This window comes from Rhagoletis zephyria, unplaced genomic scaffold (assembly GCF_001687245.7).
Source record: "Rhagoletis zephyria isolate East Lansing unplaced genomic scaffold, Rhagoletis_zephyria_1.1 Rzeph_scaffold_01885, whole genome shotgun sequence".
Classification (NCBI taxonomy): Eukaryota; Metazoa; Arthropoda; class Insecta; order Diptera; family Tephritidae; genus Rhagoletis; species Rhagoletis zephyria.
The window spans coordinates 5,433-29,599 of NW_016158969.1; the positions used below are offsets into that span (position 1 = coordinate 5,433).

At 32.6% G+C, this 24,167-nt stretch overlaps 1 protein-coding gene across 1 annotated transcript in view; it reads left to right on the forward strand.

The window, feature by feature from the left end:
- Positions 1-1,774: 1,774 nt before the first annotated feature.
- Positions 1,775-24,167, forward strand: part of form3 (FH2 domain-containing protein formin 3) — a 48,009-nt gene continuing 25,616 nt past the window's right edge. Inside the window, exons 1-3 of the mRNA XM_017619500.1 lie at positions 1,775-2,175; positions 4,374-4,533; positions 16,384-16,417. Coding sequence (XP_017474989.1) covers positions 1,993-2,175; positions 4,374-4,533; positions 16,384-16,417 — 377 coding nt within the window. The 5' untranslated portion in view covers positions 1,775-1,992. The remainder of the gene's footprint in view (positions 2,176-4,373; positions 4,534-16,383; positions 16,418-24,167) is intronic.

Genomic DNA, 24,167 nt, shown 5'->3' on the forward strand with positions numbered 1-24,167 from the left:
CCGCCGAGGGTGTAGACGCAGTGCAGAGAAGTGAAATACTGCAGCTCCGCTCCGACACAAACTCTCCAGCTATGAAAGTATACAACTCGGAATTCGTTGGTGGCAGCAGAGGAACTGGAAAGTGTTCGATGAGATGGAAAGATCAGGTGTAGAAGGACTTGGCTTCACTTGGCATTTCCAATTGCAGTCAGTTGGCACAGAAAAGAAACAGCTAGCGTGCTTTATTTACATGGTTTCAAATCGCTTAGGCGGTTAAATCTCCAAACAATTCAAAGAGAAGTAATTTAAGCTCAAATTCTTGTTGGCCACTTTTAATCGCTTTGTTCGCTTTAAGAATATATTGGTAACTGCTTGCCAGGCGTTAGTATTTCAGTAGATCCAACAAAACGGAATTAATTTATTGCGTTCACGCTGCGTACTTTAAAGATCACGATACAGAAAGCTTTAAATACGAAATTCAATAAATTAATTAATAAAAAAACTGGCATGCCAACTTAGCACTGATAAGTTCACGCCATAAAGTTCATAAAATATGATTATGAGTACTTACATACATACGTATGTATGTATGTAGACAAATGCATATGTACTCTAATACTACTAACACATACGAAACTAAACGATCGAATTGATATTGGAGTAATGACCCAACTAGTAGCATAAATTAATTTCATGCCTTCCTTTCTTTCTTTTTATTTTAGTTGCACGCGGCCAGAATGTTACCCACCCAATTACAATGAAATAAATGCACAAATGACAAATGCGCCCACAACATTGAAAAAATATATAGTCGAAATACATACGCACTCACATAAGCAGAAGCTTCAGCATTCACTAAAGTGAAAAAAGTTACTGCAATTGCAATGCATAAATGTCAGTAGTGTGGAAGGCATTTGAATGAAGTTACACTCAGGTACCGTTAAATGTTTCCAACACACAAAACGCCAAACCTCAGGAATAAACGAAGAAATAAAAAACAAATAACCAAATTCAACCGGCTGACCAAACGACATACCGACCATTACTCAATAAGTCAAACAGTCAACAGCCAACAGCCAGACTATTAGNTCAGTTGGCACAGAAAAGAAACAGCTAGCGTGCTTTATTTACATGGTTTCAAATCGCTTAGGCGGTTAAATCTCCAAACAATTCAAAGAGAAGTAATTTAAGCTCAAATTCTTGTTGGCCACTTTTAATCGCTTTGTTCGCTTTAAGAATATATTGGTAACTGCTTGCCAGGCGTTAGTATTTCAGTAGATCCAACAAAACGGAATTAATTTATTGCGTTCACGCTGCGTACTTTAAAGATCACGATACAGAAAGCTTTAAATACGAAATTCAATAAATTAATTAATAAAAAAACTGGCATGCCAACTTAGCACTGATAAGTTCACGCCATAAAGTTTATAAAATATGATTATGAGTACTTACATACATACGTATGTATGTATGTAGACAAATGCATATGTACTCTAATACTACTAACACATACGAAACTAAACGATCGAATTGATATTGGAGTAATGACCCAACTAGTAGCATAAATTAATTTCATGCCTTCCTTTCTTTCTTTTTATTTTAGTTGCACGCGGCCAGAATGTTACCCACCCAATTACAATGAAATAAATGCACAAATGACAAATGCGCCCACAACATTGAAAAAATATATAGTCGAAATACATACGCACTCACATAAGCAGAAGCTTCAGCATTCACTAAAGTGAAAAAAGTTACTGCAATTGCAATGCATAAATGTCAGTAGTGTGGAAGGCATTTGAATGAAGTTACACTCAGGTACCGTTAAATGTTTCCAACACACAAAACGCCAAACCTCAGGAATAAACGAAGAAATAAAAAACAAATAACCAAATTCAACCGGCTGACCAAACGACATACCGACCATTACTCAATAAGTCAAACAGTCAACAGCCAACAGCCAGACTATTAGTGGAATAAAGTAGGAGCCGCTACATAAATAAATACTTAGTCACAATGGACTCACGCATCGGACTGGATTACATTGTCGAGAATCGTGAATACATTTCGAAATTGGGCACTGCATTAGACACCAGTAATGCCGTCGTTAAGAAGCAAGTTTTCGAATTACTATCTGCGCTGTGCGCCTACAATGCCGAAGGCTACGCACGCGCAATTGAAACTTTAGAATTTTACAAGGTAAGTACAATTTTGCAACGAATAAATATGTATACAAATATGTACATATGTATGTAGAGACAAATATAGACACATGACTTTTTTAAATAAAGTATACATATCTATGAGGAAAAGATGAGGTTATGAAAAAAAAACACAAAAAAATGGGGTGGAGAGGGGGGTTTAACATACATAATATGTACATATATATGGAAAGAAACATATCAACCGAAACAAAAAAAATTTTAGAAACCCATTTTTGATCACAGTCATAATTCGGTTGACATGGGAGTTTTCCATATATATATTCGACTTCATCACTCCCCATACAAAAAAAAAATATCGGTACTTTGTTTGAGAAAAATATTAAGATTTGCGTTAGCTGGACCAATTTGAAAATATCTCCAAAAAGGGAGTTTTTTATGAATAAAAATAGTTTCTTAAAGATTTTTCTCTTTTCTACTGAGCTCCCATAAGTCTAAATCAGAATAGTTGTGGCCCAGTTGTTCAAGGTTTTCGTAAATCAATCTTTGAAAAAAGTAAAACAATAGCATCAAAAATCCCATTATTACGATTTCGTTGAAAAGATTTTTAAATATTTTTATGCAGATTTTTTAAGCTTACTCTGTTTTGTCATCTGAGGGGACTTTTTTCAAAAAGTTCTTTAAGAAACTATTTTTATTCATAACAAACTAAATTTTTTAAGGTATTTTCAAATCGGTCCAGCTCGCTTAAATTTTAATATTTTTCAGAAATATATTGGTGCACGTCTTAAAATATAATAAGTTTTGTAATACCGGCATAAAAACCGCAACTTTTTTTGGTGAGGCAGTCTAATGTACATATATACATATGTTCGGAGTTCCAAATTTTGATAAAAATGTTATAAAAGTCATATGCCTAATGTACATATACATATATATACATACATATATGCGCATATTTACTTTCTTTCGCAGTGTAAATTATCAGTTATCATTGATATGTTCTAAATCGCGATAAGAAAGGCCTATCTCATGTTTTTGTAGGAAATGAATACAATTCACGGAAGAATATAGGTTAAGTTGAACAAACGATTAGACATTTTCACATAATTATATTTACTATATCTTGTTTACAACCCGTTATCACTAGAAGAATAAAGCAAGCTCATTCGAGATAAAAGCGTCTACTACGAACGTTGGAAAATAAATTCGCCATGCAATAAATATCGGAGTTTTAAGTACAAAACCGCGAAAAAACCGCGTAAATGACATTTTTTGCCAAAATTTGGATTTGCTCACCGAAGCTCTTGGCTCAAGCCTTATCCATTCGTCCTAATATAAACTAGCCAGAAATGCGTTTGCTTTATAAAAGAGAGAACCGTTTTGAAATATGAGTGTTTTTACCCTCAACAAAATAGTTTATGCAACCTCTCATACGTAGTGATGGCATACAAATTTTAATAATCGATTAATCGTTTAATTGATTAATCGAAAGCATTCGATTAATAATTGCAATTAATCGTAAGAAATTAACCGATTAATCGGTCGTTTCGATTAAAATCGAAAATTAATAAAAACCATTTACATAAGCTATACAAATTTACTGTTTTATTTAAGGAAGCATTTCTTGTTAAATTGTGAAAGCTTGCGCCGTGAATTCAGTGCGCAAACAATCAAGAAAACTAAAAACTAAGGGAAACAATAAATGAAAAGAAGCAAAATAGTATACCATCCGTTATACACCCCGTGACAAAATAATAAGAGCACCACAAGAATTTTTTTTTGTGGTTTTTCACAAAAATGTCGTTTAAAAAATTTGCAGAATATCTATGAGAATGTGAAAAATCTTCCAACTAGTAAAATTATACATATATACATATGTACCGAGTAGAGTGGACACTTTTATTGTTGCTAATATTATTGAGTAAGAATGCCAATTTTGTTACGGAATTTTGATTTATACATTACTGTGTTAGTAAAGTAGTCAGGTTTTGATGTCAGCATTTCCATCTTTTTTGTTTTGTAAATTTTATGCATTTTAAATTTTTAATTTTTTTCTGCAATTGAAAGTCTTTCCTGCTTGCCCAAAACTTTCTCTTTTATAACCAAAAGATGTTAAGGATGCTAGGCTTACTGTGCCTATTCAAGTGAATCTCGATATACACAGTACATACAAATATTTATAGTTTTTATAAACTAATTCTAATATATTTTTATTATATTTTCTTCATATAGAATCTCAAAAATGAACGATATCGTTTCAAAATAGTGATAAACGAACTGGAAAAAACATCCAATGTTGAATACCAAGCTGCCTTATTGGCATTCATCAATTGCGTGATTATATCAGCATCCAATCTACAAGAACGTATTCGAATACGCAATGAATTTATCGGTAAGTAATATATTAAATAGTTATTATCTAAATATATGAATGTGTATGTGCTATACATAAGTATATATTTTTATATTTAAAATCCCCTGTCCATTTGTTCGAAACTGTAAAAATTCTGAACTTTTGACGCATTAAGATTCTTGGACCTCAAGAAATGTGCAGCTTAGAGATCTACGGAACTGGTTCGGTTGGATTTTCCCTTTGAAGAAGATCGCATGTGACACCGTGCGACAAAACCAAAGAACTTCAAAACAAACATGTAAAACTACGTTTTTAGCTTTTCTCTCGGATGTTTATTTTAAAGGACTATTATTTTAAAGGGCTTGAAATTTCGGAGATATGTTTATTACAAAAAAAAAATATTTAAAATATGCTTTGAAATGCAGAATAATAATATGGAAACCAAATGAAAGAGAAAATTATGTAGAATTAAAAAAAAATATTTTTTTACTCACAAGCACGAAGAAGCTTTTATAATTAACTTTTTATCCTCAACCAATAAAGTTAGTAGGACGAAATTCAAAGATGTGGACGTGTTTATATTGTTTATTAACGCATCATTTTTTTTTTAATAAATATTGGAAATTTTCAAGGATATTCAAAGATTAAATTTTTAAAGGGACGTTGTTAATACCAATTCGTCCTTGTGCACCGAAAAGTGAATCTTTTCCATTTCTATAGAATTTTCTCTTTCATTTGTTACTCGTATTGTTATTCTACATTGCTATGAATAATTTTTTGAGTTAATTACACCGTGTGACAAAAACCCAAAAAATTTCAAAATGCACGAAACAATCAATATACTAAGGAAACTGTGGGCCTGATATAGTGAAACTGTGTTTTTAATTTTTCTCTCTGATGTCAAGCTTTCAAATGAAAGAGAAAATTCTGTAAAATATAAAAAATTATGTTTTTTGGGTATTGAAAATGCCCATTTAATTAATTTGAATTTTTTTAAGCTAATAAAGTTAAAAGGCCAGAATTCGAGGATATGGTCATGTGTAAATTTTTTTCAAAAATACATATTGCAAATTTGCAAAGTTATTCAAGTATCAAGTTTGAAAGGGAATTTTTAGTATCCTTTCGTCTTTGTGCATCAAAATATTTTATTTATTTTTATTTACTTTATTTTATTGGGAAAATTGTCAGAATGTTCAAGGATACAATTTTAAAAGTACCTATTCATCCTTATGCACCAAAGATATTTAAATTTCTTTAATTATACGGAATTTTCACTTTTATTTTGTATACACATTGCTATTCTACAATGCAATGAGTTTTTTAAATATTTTTTTTAATTAATCATGTCTATAAAATTTCAAAGTCCTCTTAAGAACAATCCTGACATCAGAGAAAACAACTAGAATATATTAATTAATTTATTATTTTTTTTGTTTAAATTGGCTGTCGCACGGTGTAATATCTTTGAAATTTCAAAGTCCTTTTAAAAAAAATTCTGACGTCAGAGAAAAAAACTAAAAACGCAGATTTGCTATATTTGGCCGCTAATTTCACAAGTATATTAATTTCTTTGTATGTAAATTTTACTGTAGCACGGTGTTAGCAGAAGTCTTGATTGCATTACCGTTATAAGTATACGCCATTGCCACTTTAGAATATTACGTCGATATCACTTCTGACCTTTATTTAGAGTTATCCATAAAAGGAGTAAATATCATACGTTACCAAAAATATTGTTCCGAAATTTCCGACCCATCCTAATATATTTTTGTTGAGTACCCATCTGGAGTTCTTTCTCGCACCCATTGCCAATTCATATTCTCACCTCTTCACAATATATGTAGATTTTGTTTGTTAAATTCTGCCGTAAAGTAATTTTACTCAATTAAAATGACAGATCATTTCTTTTGTTGCAAGTTCATTGCTATCGTTCGATTTTTAATTTTTTTTTGTTCTGTTCAACACATTATGTGTAATGAACTTTGAAGTGAGGCCATACAGAATTAGCTTCACTACAAAAATAATAGAATTAATAGAATAAAAGATAATCAGTTATAGTTTCTTATTCATTGCGTTGGTGTCAATAAAACCGCAACCGTTCCAGCAACCAGTCTTGTCGGCCCACCTTACAAAATTTGTTTGTATGTAAATATGTATAAAAAAAAACCATAGATTAACCCGAAAAAATAACCATTGAGAAACACGCAAACGTGTTTTCATATACATAGTTTGCGTACTCATTCCTTTCAATGAATGGATGGGCTCTTAACAAGTCACCAATGAGACAGTAGTAGCCTTGACCAAGCTAATGGCAGCGGCTAGCCTTTGTTGTCGTTGTCGCCATCCTCATTGCCGCTAGCTATAAGCGCCTGCGCATGCGCACCGGGCAGATAAGCGTATATATTTACATACCTACTTACATATATATTTTTGTATTTATAACTAAGATTTCAAATATCCATTGAAAAATAAATCATAGCACGTGCGGACGGTTGCATCGCAAGTGGCATGACAATTTTTCAGAAATCGAACTTGAACACAGCCATTGACATGGTCAGTGAGAAGTGATTAGACGCAAGCAGCCAGCTGGTACGTTCAATGCTGGCATATGTGCTAATTAGTGAAAACAAATTCACAAAAATAAACGCACGAAAGAATGTATGTTGAAAATATTGGCCAGTGTTGAATTTCGGTAGCATCTGATTTCATTTGCGCACAACTATGCAATTAGCTTTATATTTAATCTACATCATTATTATCTTTCTTTTCGCTAAATTCGTTTGACTTAATTTTTTGTTTACTTATTTTATTTTTAAAAGGAGTTTGAGATTTCATAGAGATGACTAACTAAAAATATATTCATTATGGATATCAAAAAAAAGAGAGCAAATTCTGTCGAATTAAAAAAAAATACAGTTTTTAGGTAGACAAGGACGAAAGTATACTAAAAATGTCTTTTTGAAACCTTATTCTTGAATTCTTTTGTTAGCTTAGGATAAAAAATAATAATTGGAAGAACAATCTCAATACCTATTCGTCCTCAATCGTTTTCAATTCTCGACAATTTTTTTCTTTTATTTGCTACCCATATTATTAATCTACGTTGCACTGAATTAATTAATCTTTTTGTTGAATTTCAAAGTCTTTTTAAACAAATCCTGACGCCAGAGAGAAAATCTAAAAACGCAGTTTTACTATATTTGGTCCTTAGTTTTGTGATTATATTGATTTTTTCGTGTTTTTATAGTTTATAGCGCCTGGAATTCCAAGAAGCTGCAAAATTTCTCCTGCTTACGTACCCGATCAGCATCACATGGGTTTCGCTATCGTTTCGTTACCGATCATTCAATTAAAATTGTTATTTTTTACGTAAAATATTTGTTTCATGCAACACCCATATCCGGGGCTGTTCGAATACTACTTTAGCCATTTTTGTCCGAAAATAACCCTTAAATCGTGTTGATAGACAGGTCACTTAATTGGCTATTGGAGACATTTCGAAGCTTAGACTATCTGCCATTCTCAGACCACTATGCGTACGCCTGGGGAGAAATTGTCGACCAGGTAGGCCATCGCCATAGCGCATACCAGCTATTGAACTGGTATTTTTACAGAGTGGTTTGGCTTTTCACTTCAGGGTACGTACAGATTTACATACATGTATGTATGTTCATTTTAAGCACCGAAACCAAATAATATATGTATTTTTAATTTGCATTTTACCTTAACGTAATGTTTATTTAATATTCAAACTTCATAGATACTGCGCTAAATAACCAAAGAACCTTCTTAAACAAAGTGGTTTAACTGCCTTGTGTGGCGACAGGCGTTCGTTTGCATAAGAGGAGAAAATAATAAATAAAACAAGGGAAAAACGAGATTTTTAATTACCATCCATATTTAGCTTCTAAAGTAATAATAAAATTTATATATTATATATATATATATAGAATTTACATACATGCATACGTTCACATACACAAATACGTAAATGCACCAAATATGGTGAACAAACGACTTTCACAATTGTCAACTCCTTTGTTCAAAGTTATTTCAGTTTGTTTTTTTTTGTCTCGTTTATTAAGTGCTTATTTTTTTGGCTTTGTCATATAGACATGTTTTATTTACATATGTATGTACATTAGACTACATCACAAAAAACAAACTGCGGCTTTTTTGTCGGGATTACAAAATTTATTATATTTTAAAACTTCAACCGAAATATTTCGGAAAGATATTAAGATTTACGTGGGTTGGACCGATTGGAAAATACCTTCAATAATGCATTTTTTCTTTTTGAATAAAAATAGTTTCTTAAACGATTTTTTTGGAAAAAAATCCCCTCCGTTGGCAAAACAGTTTAAGCCTTAAATATCTGCATAAAAATATTCAAAATTTTTTTCAACGGAATCATAATAATGAGATTTTTGATGCTGTTTTTTAACTTTTTTTCAAGGATTTGATTAAGACTATATCGATGTAGACTTGTGAGGTACCAGTGGAAAGGTATTTTCTCATCCTTCTTAAAAGCCTTGCAGAAAAACTCATTCACGTCCCAATTTTTTCGTTATCAAATGCCAACACATCTTAATTCAACATGGGATGAGGCTCGTTTGTTTTACCTTTTTCTTTCAATTAGCAAAAAAATAAAAACAAGTGAGAAAATTCCTTTCCAATGATACCTCATATGTCTGAATCGGTAAAGTTTAGGCTGAGTTATTCACGTTTTTTTAAACCAGTAAAGTTCAAAAAACCAGAAAAACGTTCAAAAAACAGCATCACAAATCTCATTATTGTGATTCCGTCGAAAACATTTTTTAAATATTTTTAAGCAAATTGTTTAAGCTTAAACTGTTTTGTCAACTCAGATGGCTTTTTGCAAAAAATACTCAAAAAACTGTTTTTATTCACAAAAAAACTAAATCATTAGAGGTATTTTCAAATTGGCCCAGCTCACGTAAATCTCAATATTTTTGGTCCTAAACGTAATAGATTTTAGAATTCCGGTGGAAAAACAATACCGATTTTTTTTGCATGGGGAGTGATGCAGTCTAATGTACATGCGTACCTATATTCAATATATTTTTTACCACAGAATAATTTCAGGGGCAGTTTATATTATCTTAGAAAAGCTAAAGAATTTCATAATTCGTCAAAGAAACTTGAAAATACACGTTCCGATAGAGTTTTAAAATATAATTTCACTAACAATCTCACAACTTTAAAAATATGTATTGTAATTAAAAGGCATTGGTAAGCTTTCAATTTTAATTCGCCCTTGTCGAATATATCGAGCCCTAACCGACAAAATAACGTAAGCGACATTTTGTTCAAAATTTTGTTTTTGATGCAGAAATATTCCTAGAGTATCTAGATGCGTTTCTGCATCAAAAATAAAATTTTGAAAACAATGTCGCTTACGTTATTTTGGCGGTTAGGGCTCCATATGCATGGAGTTTAGACAAGTTGTTAGTTTTTTGATCTGGGATTTCCTTCAGTGAGGTTTAGAAGACCGAACCAGGGTTGCAGACTCGCGATCTTCCTACAGCTGGACATTGACACAGGAGATGTTCTAGTGTGCCCTTGGAGTTAGCTTCGCCATATATCATACATTCTTCACTCTGTGTCAGTAAAAGTTTGATCGCTAGTGTCCCTAAGTACACAACTGGTATCTTGTAATCCAGCCTTGGAAGAGTTGAGTATGCTGCAGAATATTAAAGTTTTGGACAAGGTTTCCGCCTTCGAAGTCAATACCAAGCCTAATTCAGTCCTTAGATAATTTTGAGAGAGGTTTTTAGAAGACTACTGTGTTTGCCATTGGTAATTTTACCAAAGTTTGGGCTAGCAGATGAGTCCGCTTAGTCGTTTCAATTCATTTGCCTCTTGGCACTCGAAAAGTATCTAGCAAGTCGTCTATTAAATCAGAGCTTGTATATTCTATTCTTGTATTATAGAGCACAAAGTGAGTTTATAATTATAGACATTGCTGCCTTTTACCTGAGTTTTGTGGAATTAGAGCCGACTAGCCTTAGGTACAACATATGTAGATCTCGGATATAGATATGTAGCTCCCTCTCTTCCACTTATTTAGATCCGTCAGTAGGGAAATGGTTTGGCTTCTTTCTTCCAGTATAGCTATATTATGACGTGTGGCCCTTAATGAAGTTGTGATTTACCGGTTAACTAACTGTTAATGTAGCCAAATGACTATTGCGTAAACTATCCCATTGCCTTTAGTCCCACTGCCGATTTATCGACAGAATACTTCGTAACTAATTATGTAGACCCATCGGATACAGCACTTGTCTGTACGCGACAACTAATCGAAGACGCTGAACAATGTTTTTTTATCTTTTGTCTGTAGTTCGCAACACAAAGGGACGACTTGAGCATAAACGTGTGGAAGCCTCTTAAGGTTAATAACGTTGTGGACGTCATCAATAGAAAATTGGTCCCTTAATGTTCCACGGAAGGAGAGAAACGGAGCGGGGTGGGTTTTTCATACGGAGATCAGAAATGCAAGTCCTACATTTATCGGCTTTCAATGCTTTCTGCCACTTCTACAAAAAAAAATCTCTTCCTGAATAAGATCTTCTAGATCAAAAGCGGTAACCTCAACGGCACTAGAAAACCTCAATCCTCTGATACAGGCACGATTAACCTCGAATCCATCGATCGAACTTTTTAAACCTTAGAAAATTTTTGAATATGTTGATAAGCCTCTGGATCAGCACAGTATCTGCCTTTAAGCGGAATATGCCGCCTAGATCCAGAGGCGTAAATGGGATGAATGATTTCAAATCTCATTCGAGTCTAGTAAATCGGAATTTCTCCTCTTTAAGTGCCTCCAGAGAAGTAAACTTCTATCAGTAGATACTTTCTATGTTTTCTTACTGCCCTTGGTTTGGTTTCGTAGGAAACTTCCGGCGCCGTGACGCTTCAGAAGTTCTCTCTACTGAACGTTTTAGTATTCCAAAAAAAAATCCATTCATATTACTCAAGTCGGATTTTAACAAACTCTGAAATAGTGAAATCACAAGTATGTAGCATAACTAATTTTTTAACAACCAACTGCATGCAACACTTAATAATTCATCATTTATTATATTGTTTATTTAAAACGTCATTTCGTATATCGCATTAGCTGTCACTTTGTGAATGCACAAATAGCAAGGCAACCCTCGTTCCCTCAAAAAGCTTGTCAGTTTGAGACAGTTTGCTCAATAATGCTCCAGGTGAATGCATATTCACCGGCTTCATAGAAGTCAAGTGGTCTTTCATTGCAATTGCTAAACGAAAAGCTGTAGTTATGTACAATTATTATGGCATTTTAATTTATTTCATTCATTTTTCTCGATACAATTGTCAATTTATGCAATACTATATTTACCATCTAAGTGAATATCTTAATATTTATCGCTTGGACAATGTATTATTAAACAATTAAAAAATTGATAAACTATCCGGAGTTAAGTAGATGTGGGTTGGGTTTTGTTGATGGAAAGCCCGTATGCAAATTCATTTAATTCGTCTTTAAATGTTGCCACATAGTAAGTATAGAAAATTATCAATATTTGTTGAATGGCAATGAGTGCAAAAGTAGCCGCAAGCTTAACTTAATTTTTTAATTTATTATATACATTTAATTGCATGTAAAACATTGAAAGGTATAATTATTTACTAAAACGAATCCTTTTTTTTTAATATGAAACACGAAAGAAGGTAGTTAAGCTGGCTACTCACTGCGTGGGTTCGCAGAAACCGTTTATGTCCACAGTCTCCTCTTTTGTTCTGCCTCTACTGCAGATCGCATCGTTGGTCTAAGATAGTTTAAACGCCTACAATGCCAGCATGCAATGTCCACCAACCACTTTCTAGCCTCCTCCCTGTTGAGAGATAACAGAAAATACGTGAGCTTTATGTCATACGCTGTGCTTATAATCCAGAACACTTTGTAGTCTTGTCGTTTTCTGCGGCTTCCGGATCATGGTCGAGGTCGAGCTCTCGTTTAATCGCTTGAAGCGAAATTGGCAGTTCCTCTATCAGCACAGCTTCCGACAGAGCGCCTTCTTTGGCAAGCCTGTTGGCCCTCTCGTTGCCCGTGACGTCGGTGTGCTCCGGAATCCAGTAATGATGCACATCTATACCCGTATGTAGCAAATCCACTGTGGTCCTGCACAATTTTTGATTAAGTTCTGTGCGATAAAATCGCCGAGACCGAGCTGTATGCACACGATTGCCGCCCCTGCCTCTTACTCCATAGTGGGTTCGGATATCGCCCCAAAGTACTCCAATTTATCCCCGAACGGTTGACATTAAATGTCCCGCATATATTGGGCCGAATTCATTCAGATGTTGGAGTCACGAAAAATTAATGCAAATACTCCGCTATACTTCCGAAGATTGACGGCAAAATTAGTTTTACCAGCCATTCACCCAGTTTATTGTGGTGGTTTCGATGGCCGTATATGGGAGTTCTATAAGTGGTTGCGAACCGAGGAATACCTAGTCTAAGCAGTATCGGGCTGAAATGCCAAATACCTCATTTCCAGGTACTTTCAAGTAAAAATAAAACAAATTCGTTATGTTATCCAACATAATTTAGCCGAGACTTACATTGTTGAACTAGTTTGGAAGTACATAGTTAGAGGGCAGGACTATGCCTTAAGTGTAGCTTGGTTATAACTACAGACTAGTAAATTCCTACCTGTTCAAACGGAAAGAGTAAGAAACGAAACACTAAGACTATGGCAACATAGGTGGCAAAACGAAAGCCGCGGCAGGTGGACGGCTAGGCTAATAAAAGACCTAAAACTGTGGACTCAAAAAGAACATGGCGAAATAAAATTACGTCACGCAAATGCTGTCTGGGCATAGTTACTTTCGCAAATACCTGTATAGAATGGGAAAAGCCGAAGAGCCGTCTTGCATATACAGCGACGCAGAAAAGGACGATGCCGAGTACACTTTTTTCAGATGCAAAGGTGGGAAACCAAGCGCAATAATCCGCAATACATGGACCGTTTAACCCAGAAAACGTCATCCAAGCCATGCTACATAGCGAAACTAACTGGAAGAACATATTTAAATAGAGTCAAGAATGTTAATGAGAAATATGGAACGCCATCCTGAAGCAATGCGATTAGTGGTCCCAGGGTAGGCGACGGCTCCAATTCGGGGGGAGTGTTTTAGTCTCCGGATATACCATTGTTGTGACGACAGCTTTGATGATGCAATAGGCATTTTCGACCGCCTGCCCGCAAAAAAATAAATAAAAAAATGTATGTCTGTATTGTCACCGCACGGATTTTTTTTCTGGCTGGGTATGTAATATTTTTAAACGATAATCAAATATATAGTATTCATTTTTACTATGCATTATTTCCCTCAGTGTAGGAAATTTTTTTTAGGGGACTACTAACATACTACAGCGCCTAAATGCATACCTACTACATCCTAGATCAAACGGCAGAAAAAGGTTAGCACAGATACATTCGTATGTGCTTTATGAAATTTTGCATATGCACTTCTCAAGTATGAAAGGGCTTATTAAAGTAATAAGTTGATGGTACCTTAAAGCATGCTCAGCCTATCGTGACGCCTCCTCCAGACAACTCGCCTGAGTTTTTTGCAAATCTGCATGACTTACACTTTACTGAGTTACTTAGAGTGTTTTCGTTTTTTTTTTTGTTAATGTTATATTTCTAATAAGTTCAATGACCCTTGCTCTGCCGGAATATTTGAATACAATTATGAATACATATGTATGTACAATTCCAGATCATTTGTTTAAAGGAAAAATTTTAAGCCATAAATGCTATTTGTCGGCTTTTAACATCATTAAAGTAAAAACAAAGCACTCGGTCTGACATTTATCTGTGTTCAATGCTAAGCATTGCACTTCGTAAATATGTATGTACATATGTACGTTTGTATGGTTAGTGAATCGATGAGTTATTGACGCACATTTGTTCGAATTTGTGACAAACGCTTTGGTTAAACGTTTTTTTTTTCAGTTTTTCAACGGATATGCCGGAGCTCAAATAGTATTTTTTTTTTTTAGAAACTTTTATCTCCAGCTCATATTTTTCAATTTTATCATTTGTTACTTAAGTCTACTTATCGTTTTTGTTAAACCCATATTTAAGCGTGTTCCTTTATTATTTTATTTTCGCTTTGATTTCATTTCGTTTCATTTGTCTAAGGTCTGACAAGAGCAGTAAACTTTTACAATTCCAGTGCAATTTGTTTTTTTGTTTGTGTTCAACTGAAGCCATTGGTCAGGCGCATCTCAATTTATTTTAATTAAAAACAATGAAAATTTAGTGCATCCAACGACGCGCATGCGCGGTGACATTCCAACATAAAGTCTGTTTCATATGAACAAATGAACGTTGAGCGTTGCTCAATCAAAGCAACGTCTCCCAAGTGCGCGCTATGATCAAAGTTCATGAACTGCATTGCTCTCCCTCCTCCTGCTTTTATTAAACTGTGCCACTTGGCTTATATTTCGGCAATATTACTACTGCCTTCCCCTTGTGTATGTATGTAGGATTGTCGCCTTCGAAATCACCCAGTACAACTGGTAATTGCGCGGATCATTAAAAAAACTTATGTTTGTGGGGGTGTTTTTTGGTCAATTCACGCGCGTCATATTAATCCCATTCATTGAAACAATCCGTCACAATGCTTGTCGGCATTTACATACATGGCGTGAAAAAACTACGTATAAGAATATGGTTTATCATTTTTTACATATAAATAATCTTAGTACCCCGGTAGGAAAATGTTTGCTCACAAGGAATATGCCTTAACGTCTGAGTAGTAATGTTATTCGAAAACTCTTTCATCGATCTCCGCAAACCAAAGTTCCCGATATTTTAAAGTAATATTTAAGAGTATCGCAAATTTGTTCGGAATTCTGTATCGACGTCTTTACCAATCTTCAAAGAAAATCATTTCTACGGCTGAGTAGTAGATCGACCTACATATCTCGGCAGCCGGTTCGAAAAGGCCCTATCTCAGATTTGCTTAATAAAATCAATGAATCTAGGAATAAACTTAAATTATCCGTCTTAAAAGTCCGTCTCATACACTTTTTTTTAATTATAGTTAAGGACATTTTAATGTGACAAGAAGGATATGTTATATAAGTACAATTATTTTGGTTGAAAATGATGCTTACTAAGAATGTTTTTTATGCATATTTTGCAACACCATAAAAACATATTTTTAACGCTGCTTACAATAACTCGCCTAATTCAGAAAATGATTGATGTAAATATAATTGGCTTAACGACGACCATCGTTTAGCAAGTAATGTGGCATGTTTGCAAGGGTTTGTGCTGAAACAGATGAAATCTTACAAAAAAAAATCTAAATGAACTTAGTTTGTGTTTTCGCTTACAACGGTATTTTGTATATACTTTCAATTGGCACTTTAATATACTCAAAATTCTGAATAAAAGGTGTGAAACTTTTATACGATTTTTTTGTTTTTTTTTCAAATTTTGTACAAAGTTTGAAATGTGGATTTAAATATGTATATGGTTTTTGTTAGATAATGAGCTATACTTTTATAAAAAAAAAGATGATTAAAATTAATGTGGAAAAAAATAAAGAGACCGAACTGGGTGACCGACCGTATCATTTTGTCGCGGAGTGTATACACATACCTATGTAAGTTGTAAAGGCTAATCAGAGCATTGAGCTACGACTTAAAAAACTGTTTACATGAAAAGAAAAAGGTTATATAGTTTTTCAATGGAGCTATAAACAATATTTAAAGTTTAGTTCTATTATTTGTCTTATAAACCTTTAGCCTTTTATATTATATCCAGCATAGATGCATTTTTTCTAAATTAATAATTTTTCTAATTTCCTTTACAGGTTTAAAAGTGTTGCCGCTATTAAATAATTTAAGGTAAGTTAAATATCAGCTAATCTAAACATGGAATCACACAACGTATGTATATAAAATAATAACATACCTACAAACATACATTAACAATTAAAGTAGTTATCTAGTGACAACTCTGCCAAAATCGCTTATGTGGTTTCAGCGGCAAACAAGAAGAAGCACCCGATTTTTTTTTTATAAAATTATACTTAACACCTTTTCTTAACGAACTTTTCAAATGGCAAGCTCTTTATGACAGCAAAATAAACCTAAAATTTAACAACTTAAATAAAAACATGGTTGATATGTACACTCAGAAAAAAAATTTTAAAATTTATTTTTAAACAAGCCCAAGAATTTCGGTCACAAAAGTAAGGTGACTTCGAAAGTTCTTATACGCAGTACGATATTCTTTTTTCCGCTTTTATATTTTCTGTGCTTAGAGCAGACAATTTTCTTATTAAAAACATTGGCAATTATCGTCTAGGGTCTTTAATAAATGCCCAGCTTTATGAGCAAGGAGGGCAATATAATTTCATCTTTTGATTTGTTTATAAAAATTCGCCATTCATTTGGCTTGTACCCCGAAGGACCCGTGTCCAGAAGAAGGCCTTGCACACTCTGAATTTATTTATTACGGACTTCGAAAAATTTAATATTGGTAGAATTAACATACAAAAATTGGTAGAAGTTGGTAGATTTAAAAAAAAAAAAAACCATATTAGATAGTTTTTACTTATTTAGGATAATTGAAAACGAATTCAGGTAAGATGGTTTTACCAAGGAATGAATTTTCGCCTCGAGGATTCTTAATGTCAACCTGAAGTATTTGTTGTAATTCTTAATGTCATTATGCGTAAATTTTGTTAGTGGCATTTTTGTTTTTGAACTTCTGCTGTCGCCTTATTATATGAATTCGCCTTAGAATAAATTGTATTTCTTTATAAAATAATAAAACATTCAACAAGAAACGTATAAATATATAGTACAAAAACAATGAAACAAAATGACAGCTGTTCAAATACATTTTGAACTGAAAAAGCGAACTCGCTACCAAAAGTTGTAAAGAAAATCTCGATTCGAATTTTATTCGATCACGGATGCCTTGATTCTGGCCCTGCTTTACATTAAAACAAACAATTACTCTGCATTCCAAAATTTTTTGATTGAAATTAGTTTTGAAATGCTTTGTAGTAATTTTTTATATGGAAAAGTGTACACAACACATTTTTTAGAAACTAGAATTTAATAAGCTATAAAACTGCATACCAAAAATTATTTTACAAATTAAAATTAAACTGCTTGGAATTGGGATAAAAAGTTTGTGGAATTTTTATAATTTTTGTACAAAGTCTGAAATATAGATTTATATGGTATTTGTTAGATAAAGAGCGTTACTTTCATGTAAAAATAATGAACCTTAAAAAATCAAAATAAAAGTAGGCAAAACTAGTAAAAATGTGGATATGCTATCTTTTTGCGCGAGGTTTACGTGTATTTTGTTGTTGCTTATGGTCTCTAAAGTGCCAAAAATATATTTTATGTGTGTTTTTTTAAAATAGTGTACCATGTGAAATATAAAAAAATTCAATTCGAATATATAAGCATTTTTGTAACTTTCTGTCTAATTTTTTTTTGCTTACAGGAGCATTAATCCACTCTTTGCAAGGCACAGTAAAGAGCGTTTATGCCCCTGAGATAAGCGAACGTTCCAAAAGATGGTTTTCAATCGCTTCGCTTTCACATGAAAAATTAGTAAACAATATTTGACACTTTAGAGACCAAATAATTAAAAAAAAAAAAATCAAATCAGCTGATCTAATTATACTACCTATTCAATATGCCTTGATTATGTTTATTATCAGTAGCTTTTTAAATACAAATTTTTTCAAATATCAAAAACTTTGTAAGTATGTACATAATTTGCTAACTAACTTCTTTTGACGTTCTAACACTAATTTTGAAGCTCATTTTATGAGAATACATATATGCATTTATTTTTAAACTGTTCGCCGCAGGATAGGTATCTCAAAAATATATCTAACCTTAATTCTGCACATAATCAATTATCAATTGCCTTAAATTTGCTAACTGCATTAACACTTTTATAAGTATAAAAGCATAAATATCTAGCAACCGAGAGAGCCGTGCCCAGAAAAATATGCAAATGTGGTAAAAATGCACATACATATGTATGTACATGGGGCGTTCCATACCAAAATGGACGGGGTTCACACTTCATGTATTTGGTTTTTTTTTTCAAATTTTTAGCGTCGATGAATAAACATAAATAATAAATAAATATGAAATTTGAGCTTGATTAATACATTTTTAAAAACTTTACAGCATAAAAACAAAAACAAATTGATTTAATAGTTTTCCAACAATCTCAAGAACGGGGCGAGAAAAAAAAAATAAAAAAAAATCAGACATACACACATCGTAAATTCTCTTTGAAAATAAATATTTTTAAAAATATTTTTCTTGAAAGAAAAATTGTTTTTGAAAATATGCCATCTCAAAAAAAAAAATTTAAAAAAGACAATGGTATCTCTGTGTATTGCGCAATATTTAAGTATAGTATATGAGTACATTAAAAATTTAAAAATTTTTTAATGTTCTTTAGAATTTTTTGCAGTATCAAAAAATTTTAATGTGAAAAATTTTCAAGAAAAAAAAAATTTAAATACATATCTCTTTTCTTAGAGAATTTTGATGTGTGTAGATATGTGTGATTTTTTCACATTTTTTCCTCGCCCCGTTCTCCAGATATTTGGAAAACTATTAAATTGATTCGTTTTTTTTTTGTGCTGTAAATTTTTTAAAAATGTATTAATCAAGCTCAAATTTAATTTTTATTTATTATATATATTTATCCATCAACCCTAAAAATTTTAAACAAATCAAACACATGAAGTGTGAACCCCGTCCCCCCGTCCATTTTTTTATGGAACGCCCCATATGCATAAGAGTATGTAGATGTTTTTGTTGTTGCATTTGACAATTTATTCAAATTAAGTAATCACATATCTAGTATGTACATATATAAATACATGTGTATGAGGTTAAGTGTATGTAAATATGTATGTATACCTACCGCTGCATTGACGTAGCGCCACTGGCTGTCAGCAGCACTTTGATTAAGATTATGCCTTTATTGTTTCCTTTGAATTCAGCCGAAGGTGATTTTGTGTACATAAACAATTTTTTTTTGTTAGACGATTTTTCGCTCAAATGCATTTGTGTACAAAGTAAGTACCCAAAAGTAATTTCGCAAATTTAAAATAAACAAAAATGTCTTTGCATTTATCTTAATTTGCATGCAAATTAATAAACGCCAATTAAATTTTGTGGGTTTATGCAATGAACTTATTTGGGAGGTGTGTGTGTATAAACATACAGTTGACAGTACCACCTCACAAGCAAACGAAAAAAAAACTTCGCCGTACACCCTTGAGTCGAAAGTATATTTGCAAGGCAATTTCGAAAAAAAAAAGAAATTATCGAACCTAGGGGTCGCCTTTTTACATTTTTCGGTAACACCTACCTTCCGCAATTAACACTTCTTTTAAATAGTTCTACTGAAAGAATCTATAGTAAGAGTTTAATAATTTTGGAGAGCTTTAATTTACTGACATTAGGATGGTATGTTAGGATAATAAAAACTGAAATCTGATAGGTAAGTACTAGAACGGCGTACTTGAGGTCAATCAACTTTGGAACAAATATAGGAACATCGATATATCACACGTTAAGATCCGACTGTAAATGCCAAAGATATAACGAAATATTTAAAAGGCGCCCAGCACACCATATTAATGGGAAATGTTTGAAATTGGTTGTTTTGCAAAATTGACAAATAGGGAGGTAGCCTTGACAATGGGAAGACCTCAAAACCTGTCAACCGGACAGGGATATTTCTATGCATTGGTCGAATGTAATTCTTTCATTGTGTTAAAGCCACCGCGTCTATTAAAATTAATCAAAAAAATATATAGGTTGAAATGTTGCATATAAACTAAAGTTGCCCAGATAGATAAATAGCTTATAATAAGAGGTATGCACTGCGACCTAACGGATTTATTGTTCCCTCTATAGAAATATACACTACACGATGCTTAGTCAAGTCGTACAATCCCCTGAAAGTTTAGAAAGTTTGGTCACATTGAGACTACACTCTCCGCTCAAAAGCGACAAAGATCATTTGACCAGGGTCCTTGCTTATACAGATGACCTATTAGTAAGCAATGTCCTCTAAGGATACCTGTGGTAATTCTCAGTTTCAGGCTGTGAAGTTTAGGAAAGTACAATTGGCGCTGGCTGCTCTAAGTGGATATGTAGTGGCTAGAGAATTATATCCAGTGTGGTCGTTGGTCATATGCGCATTGCTCCGCTAATGCAGGTTTTTCTATTTAGATCGGTGTTTGGAAGGAGAAACCTTGCTTGCTTGTTTGCATTTCTAAGGCTCGTTTGGTTCTCGCAATCACTTTTTCATTCATTTTCAACTTTGTTACATATGTATGGCCGTGAATGCTGAAGAGAGTCTTCTTCAAGTGATTGATGGGCGCCAGTGTAGCACGACAGCCTCTAACAATTCCCCGCCATATTACTTTTCGATTTATTTTAATTTAATTAGTCATCAAAACTACAAACAAAAATTACGCCAATTAATCTTTCAGTAACTTAGTGTAATTCTCTACCAGGCAATCTCTGGCTAAATTATCCTCCATCTGTTATCACCTAAGTAGCACCCTATAATACTATGTTCCAATTGTTCAAACCCCCATTCACTTAAATAAGTAATTAGATACCAGAACACATTTCCTACAAAGCAGCACAAGTTGATTCGTCAAAACAAATAATTGCCGCAAAACGGCAAATACACACCCTCAGACAGATTTTATAAACAGTTTCTTCGTAAACTTAAAAGAGAAAAAATCGTTCAGAAACAAAGTGTCAAGAGTCACCCGACAAAAATTTAAGTGAGCATCAACAGCGCAAATAAACTCTAAATGTATGTAAACACTGGCAAAATAGAAATTTATTGAAATTAATTATGCAGTCAAATTTTAATTAATTGTTCCGAAACATGGCTGAGCATTCGCATAAATCAAGTGTTCAAACATCCGCCGATTTCACATTCTGTGACTGCGTTGTGTTTACTCTAATCGTATAGTAGACATCTATCCCGTGTGGAAAAACATTGTTTTCGAAATTAAATTTTTGGAAAGAATTTGATAGGAGTCACAAAATAAGTTGCAATTCCCAATAAAATATCCATAACCATTACCACGATTACACTGGACCACAAAAAAAAATCGATGAAAGGTTCTTTTGATCAGACCAGTGTTCTTATGCTGAACACGAATCTGAAGTCCGTTTTGTTCATTCACATCAGGGTTTGTTCTAACCTCAAAAAAAATAGCGAACCTTATGTGGCAGACAAAATTTTATATGTAAGTATTGACTGTTTTTTGTTATTTTTTGATAAATATTTACTTTAATCTTGGCAGTTAGGGGTTTTGGGGTCGCTTGATTACGAATATGAAGTCAGATTTTTAAAGTCCGAAATGTCTGATGGAATATGGCGATACATTTTTTTTTAAATTTCAAAAGATTTTTTGGTTCATAATTTTTTTTCCAAATTTTGGAAAGATTAAACAGACCTTTAAAAATTTTACCATCATATTGGTTCCGACATTTTGAGTTTTAAAAATTTGAATTCATGTTCGTAATCAGCGACCATAAAAAAGCCTAGATACCAAGTTTCATTTAGATGCGATAATTTTTTCAAAATTCGACCATAAATACTGGGCCCGCCATTTTGAATTTTGAAAGTCTACTTTAATCACCGACCTCAACAAACTACTCAATGCCAAATTTCATATGAATGCAATAATTTTTATAAAATTCCACCGTCATATTTTCCCCGCCGTTTTGAATTTGGAAAAGCTGACTTCATGATCGTAATCAGCGGCCCCAAAAACCCCTAACTACCAAGATTAAAGTAAGGACGTCAACATTTATGAAGTTTTGTCTGTCCGCAAGGTTTTTTGAGGATAGAAAAAAATCCGGACGTTATGGAGAAAAACGGACTTCAGATTCAGTGAATCCAAAAACACATAAAACACAAGATCTAGTCGTTTCACCTTTTCATTGATTTTTTTATGGTCCTGTATTATAATTATCTTTACCATTACCATTATCACTACTTTTATCATTACTACTGCCATTACCATTAGCATGATTATTACTATTATCATTACAGTTATGTACCATTACCATTACCGTTACCATTACAATTACCAATAGTATTATTTTTACTATTGCCAATACAATAACTATTACTACAACCATTATCACTACCATTTGCATAACCATTTATTGCAGCAATATTTTGCATCAATATGTATTGCTTGGAGAATTCAACTATATATACATATGTACAAACACAATTGCATAAGTGCGATCAAAGTAAAATAAAATAATAAAAACCAGATTATCTTAAAGCTGATAAAAATTTTTTCCTACGGGGCATTTTCCCATGTATACGTACATATGCATGTATCTACATATGTTCATTTAGTAAACAGTTTAAAGGCGTTTAGTACTTGACAGCGAAATCTACCATTTGTATTGTTATGAAAATTGTTTCGTTTTTTTTTTCAGTAGTAAGATTAAAAATGTGCGTAAGTAGTTTTGCCGCCAACCAATTTATTGGCATATTAATTTTGTAATTAGTTTGTATTATTCAGATTATCTAAATATTTTGTATTGAATTGATTCAGGGTTTTATTTTAATTGATTTTTCATGCTTAACACAAATGAGTAGCTAAATATTTGCTAGGTTTACATAGTTACGATATTGTTTGGAGTACATTTTTCATGAATGAGCATTTTCACACAAATAAAAACATAATAATTTATGCTGAATTGTTATGAAATCTACAAATTTTGATTTTTATAATTAAATCAGGTTTAGTATTCGCTTTTGTTCGAGGCGAGTTATTTATAAAAACAAAAAAATAGCCCATTATCTTTATGCACCTGGCCTAATCCATATCGATTACATTGAAAATAAATATTTACATTCAAGTTTTCTCAATTGGGCCACTCAAAATTGACTTTTCGATTTTTAATATTTCATTTACCGATTTTGAAAGTTAACATGGTGTGCAATATTGACACCAAAGATTTTGCGTTAATTTTATTATTTTTACGAGTTATTTGCAAGCAGATTTTTATGCAGGCTTTTACACTTTTTGAAATATTTTAGCAACCATTCATTCGAATCTTATGTTTTTTTTTTGACACCAATTAGAGAACTTATTTGGCAATAAAACAAAGTGGCCAGTTTGTAAAATATCGACCCTTGTTAAAAAAAAAAAAAAATATTTTTTAATCAATTGATTTTTTACCATCTTCTCATATATGTACCTAGGAAAAGAATTCAAAAAGCTTTATTTGCGCTAAACATTCAATTTTACAGTCATAAAAAAATACTGTACCTTTGATTTACTTAAAGTTTTTTACCAAAAAAAAAAAATTAACCAAGTTTAAAAAATATAATACAAAGGAACTGAAAAGCAAAAAAATAAATTTTCTAACTTAAGTATCAAATCAAGAGTTATGAATTTTTCTTTTTTTTTTTTGTAAAAATGGTATAGAATTCTTGAAAATCAATATTCTTCGATCGGACAACTCCGTTTCTCTTCAAGAGATTCGCGATAATAATACCCAATTATTTATTTAAAATATTGATTTTCAAGAATTC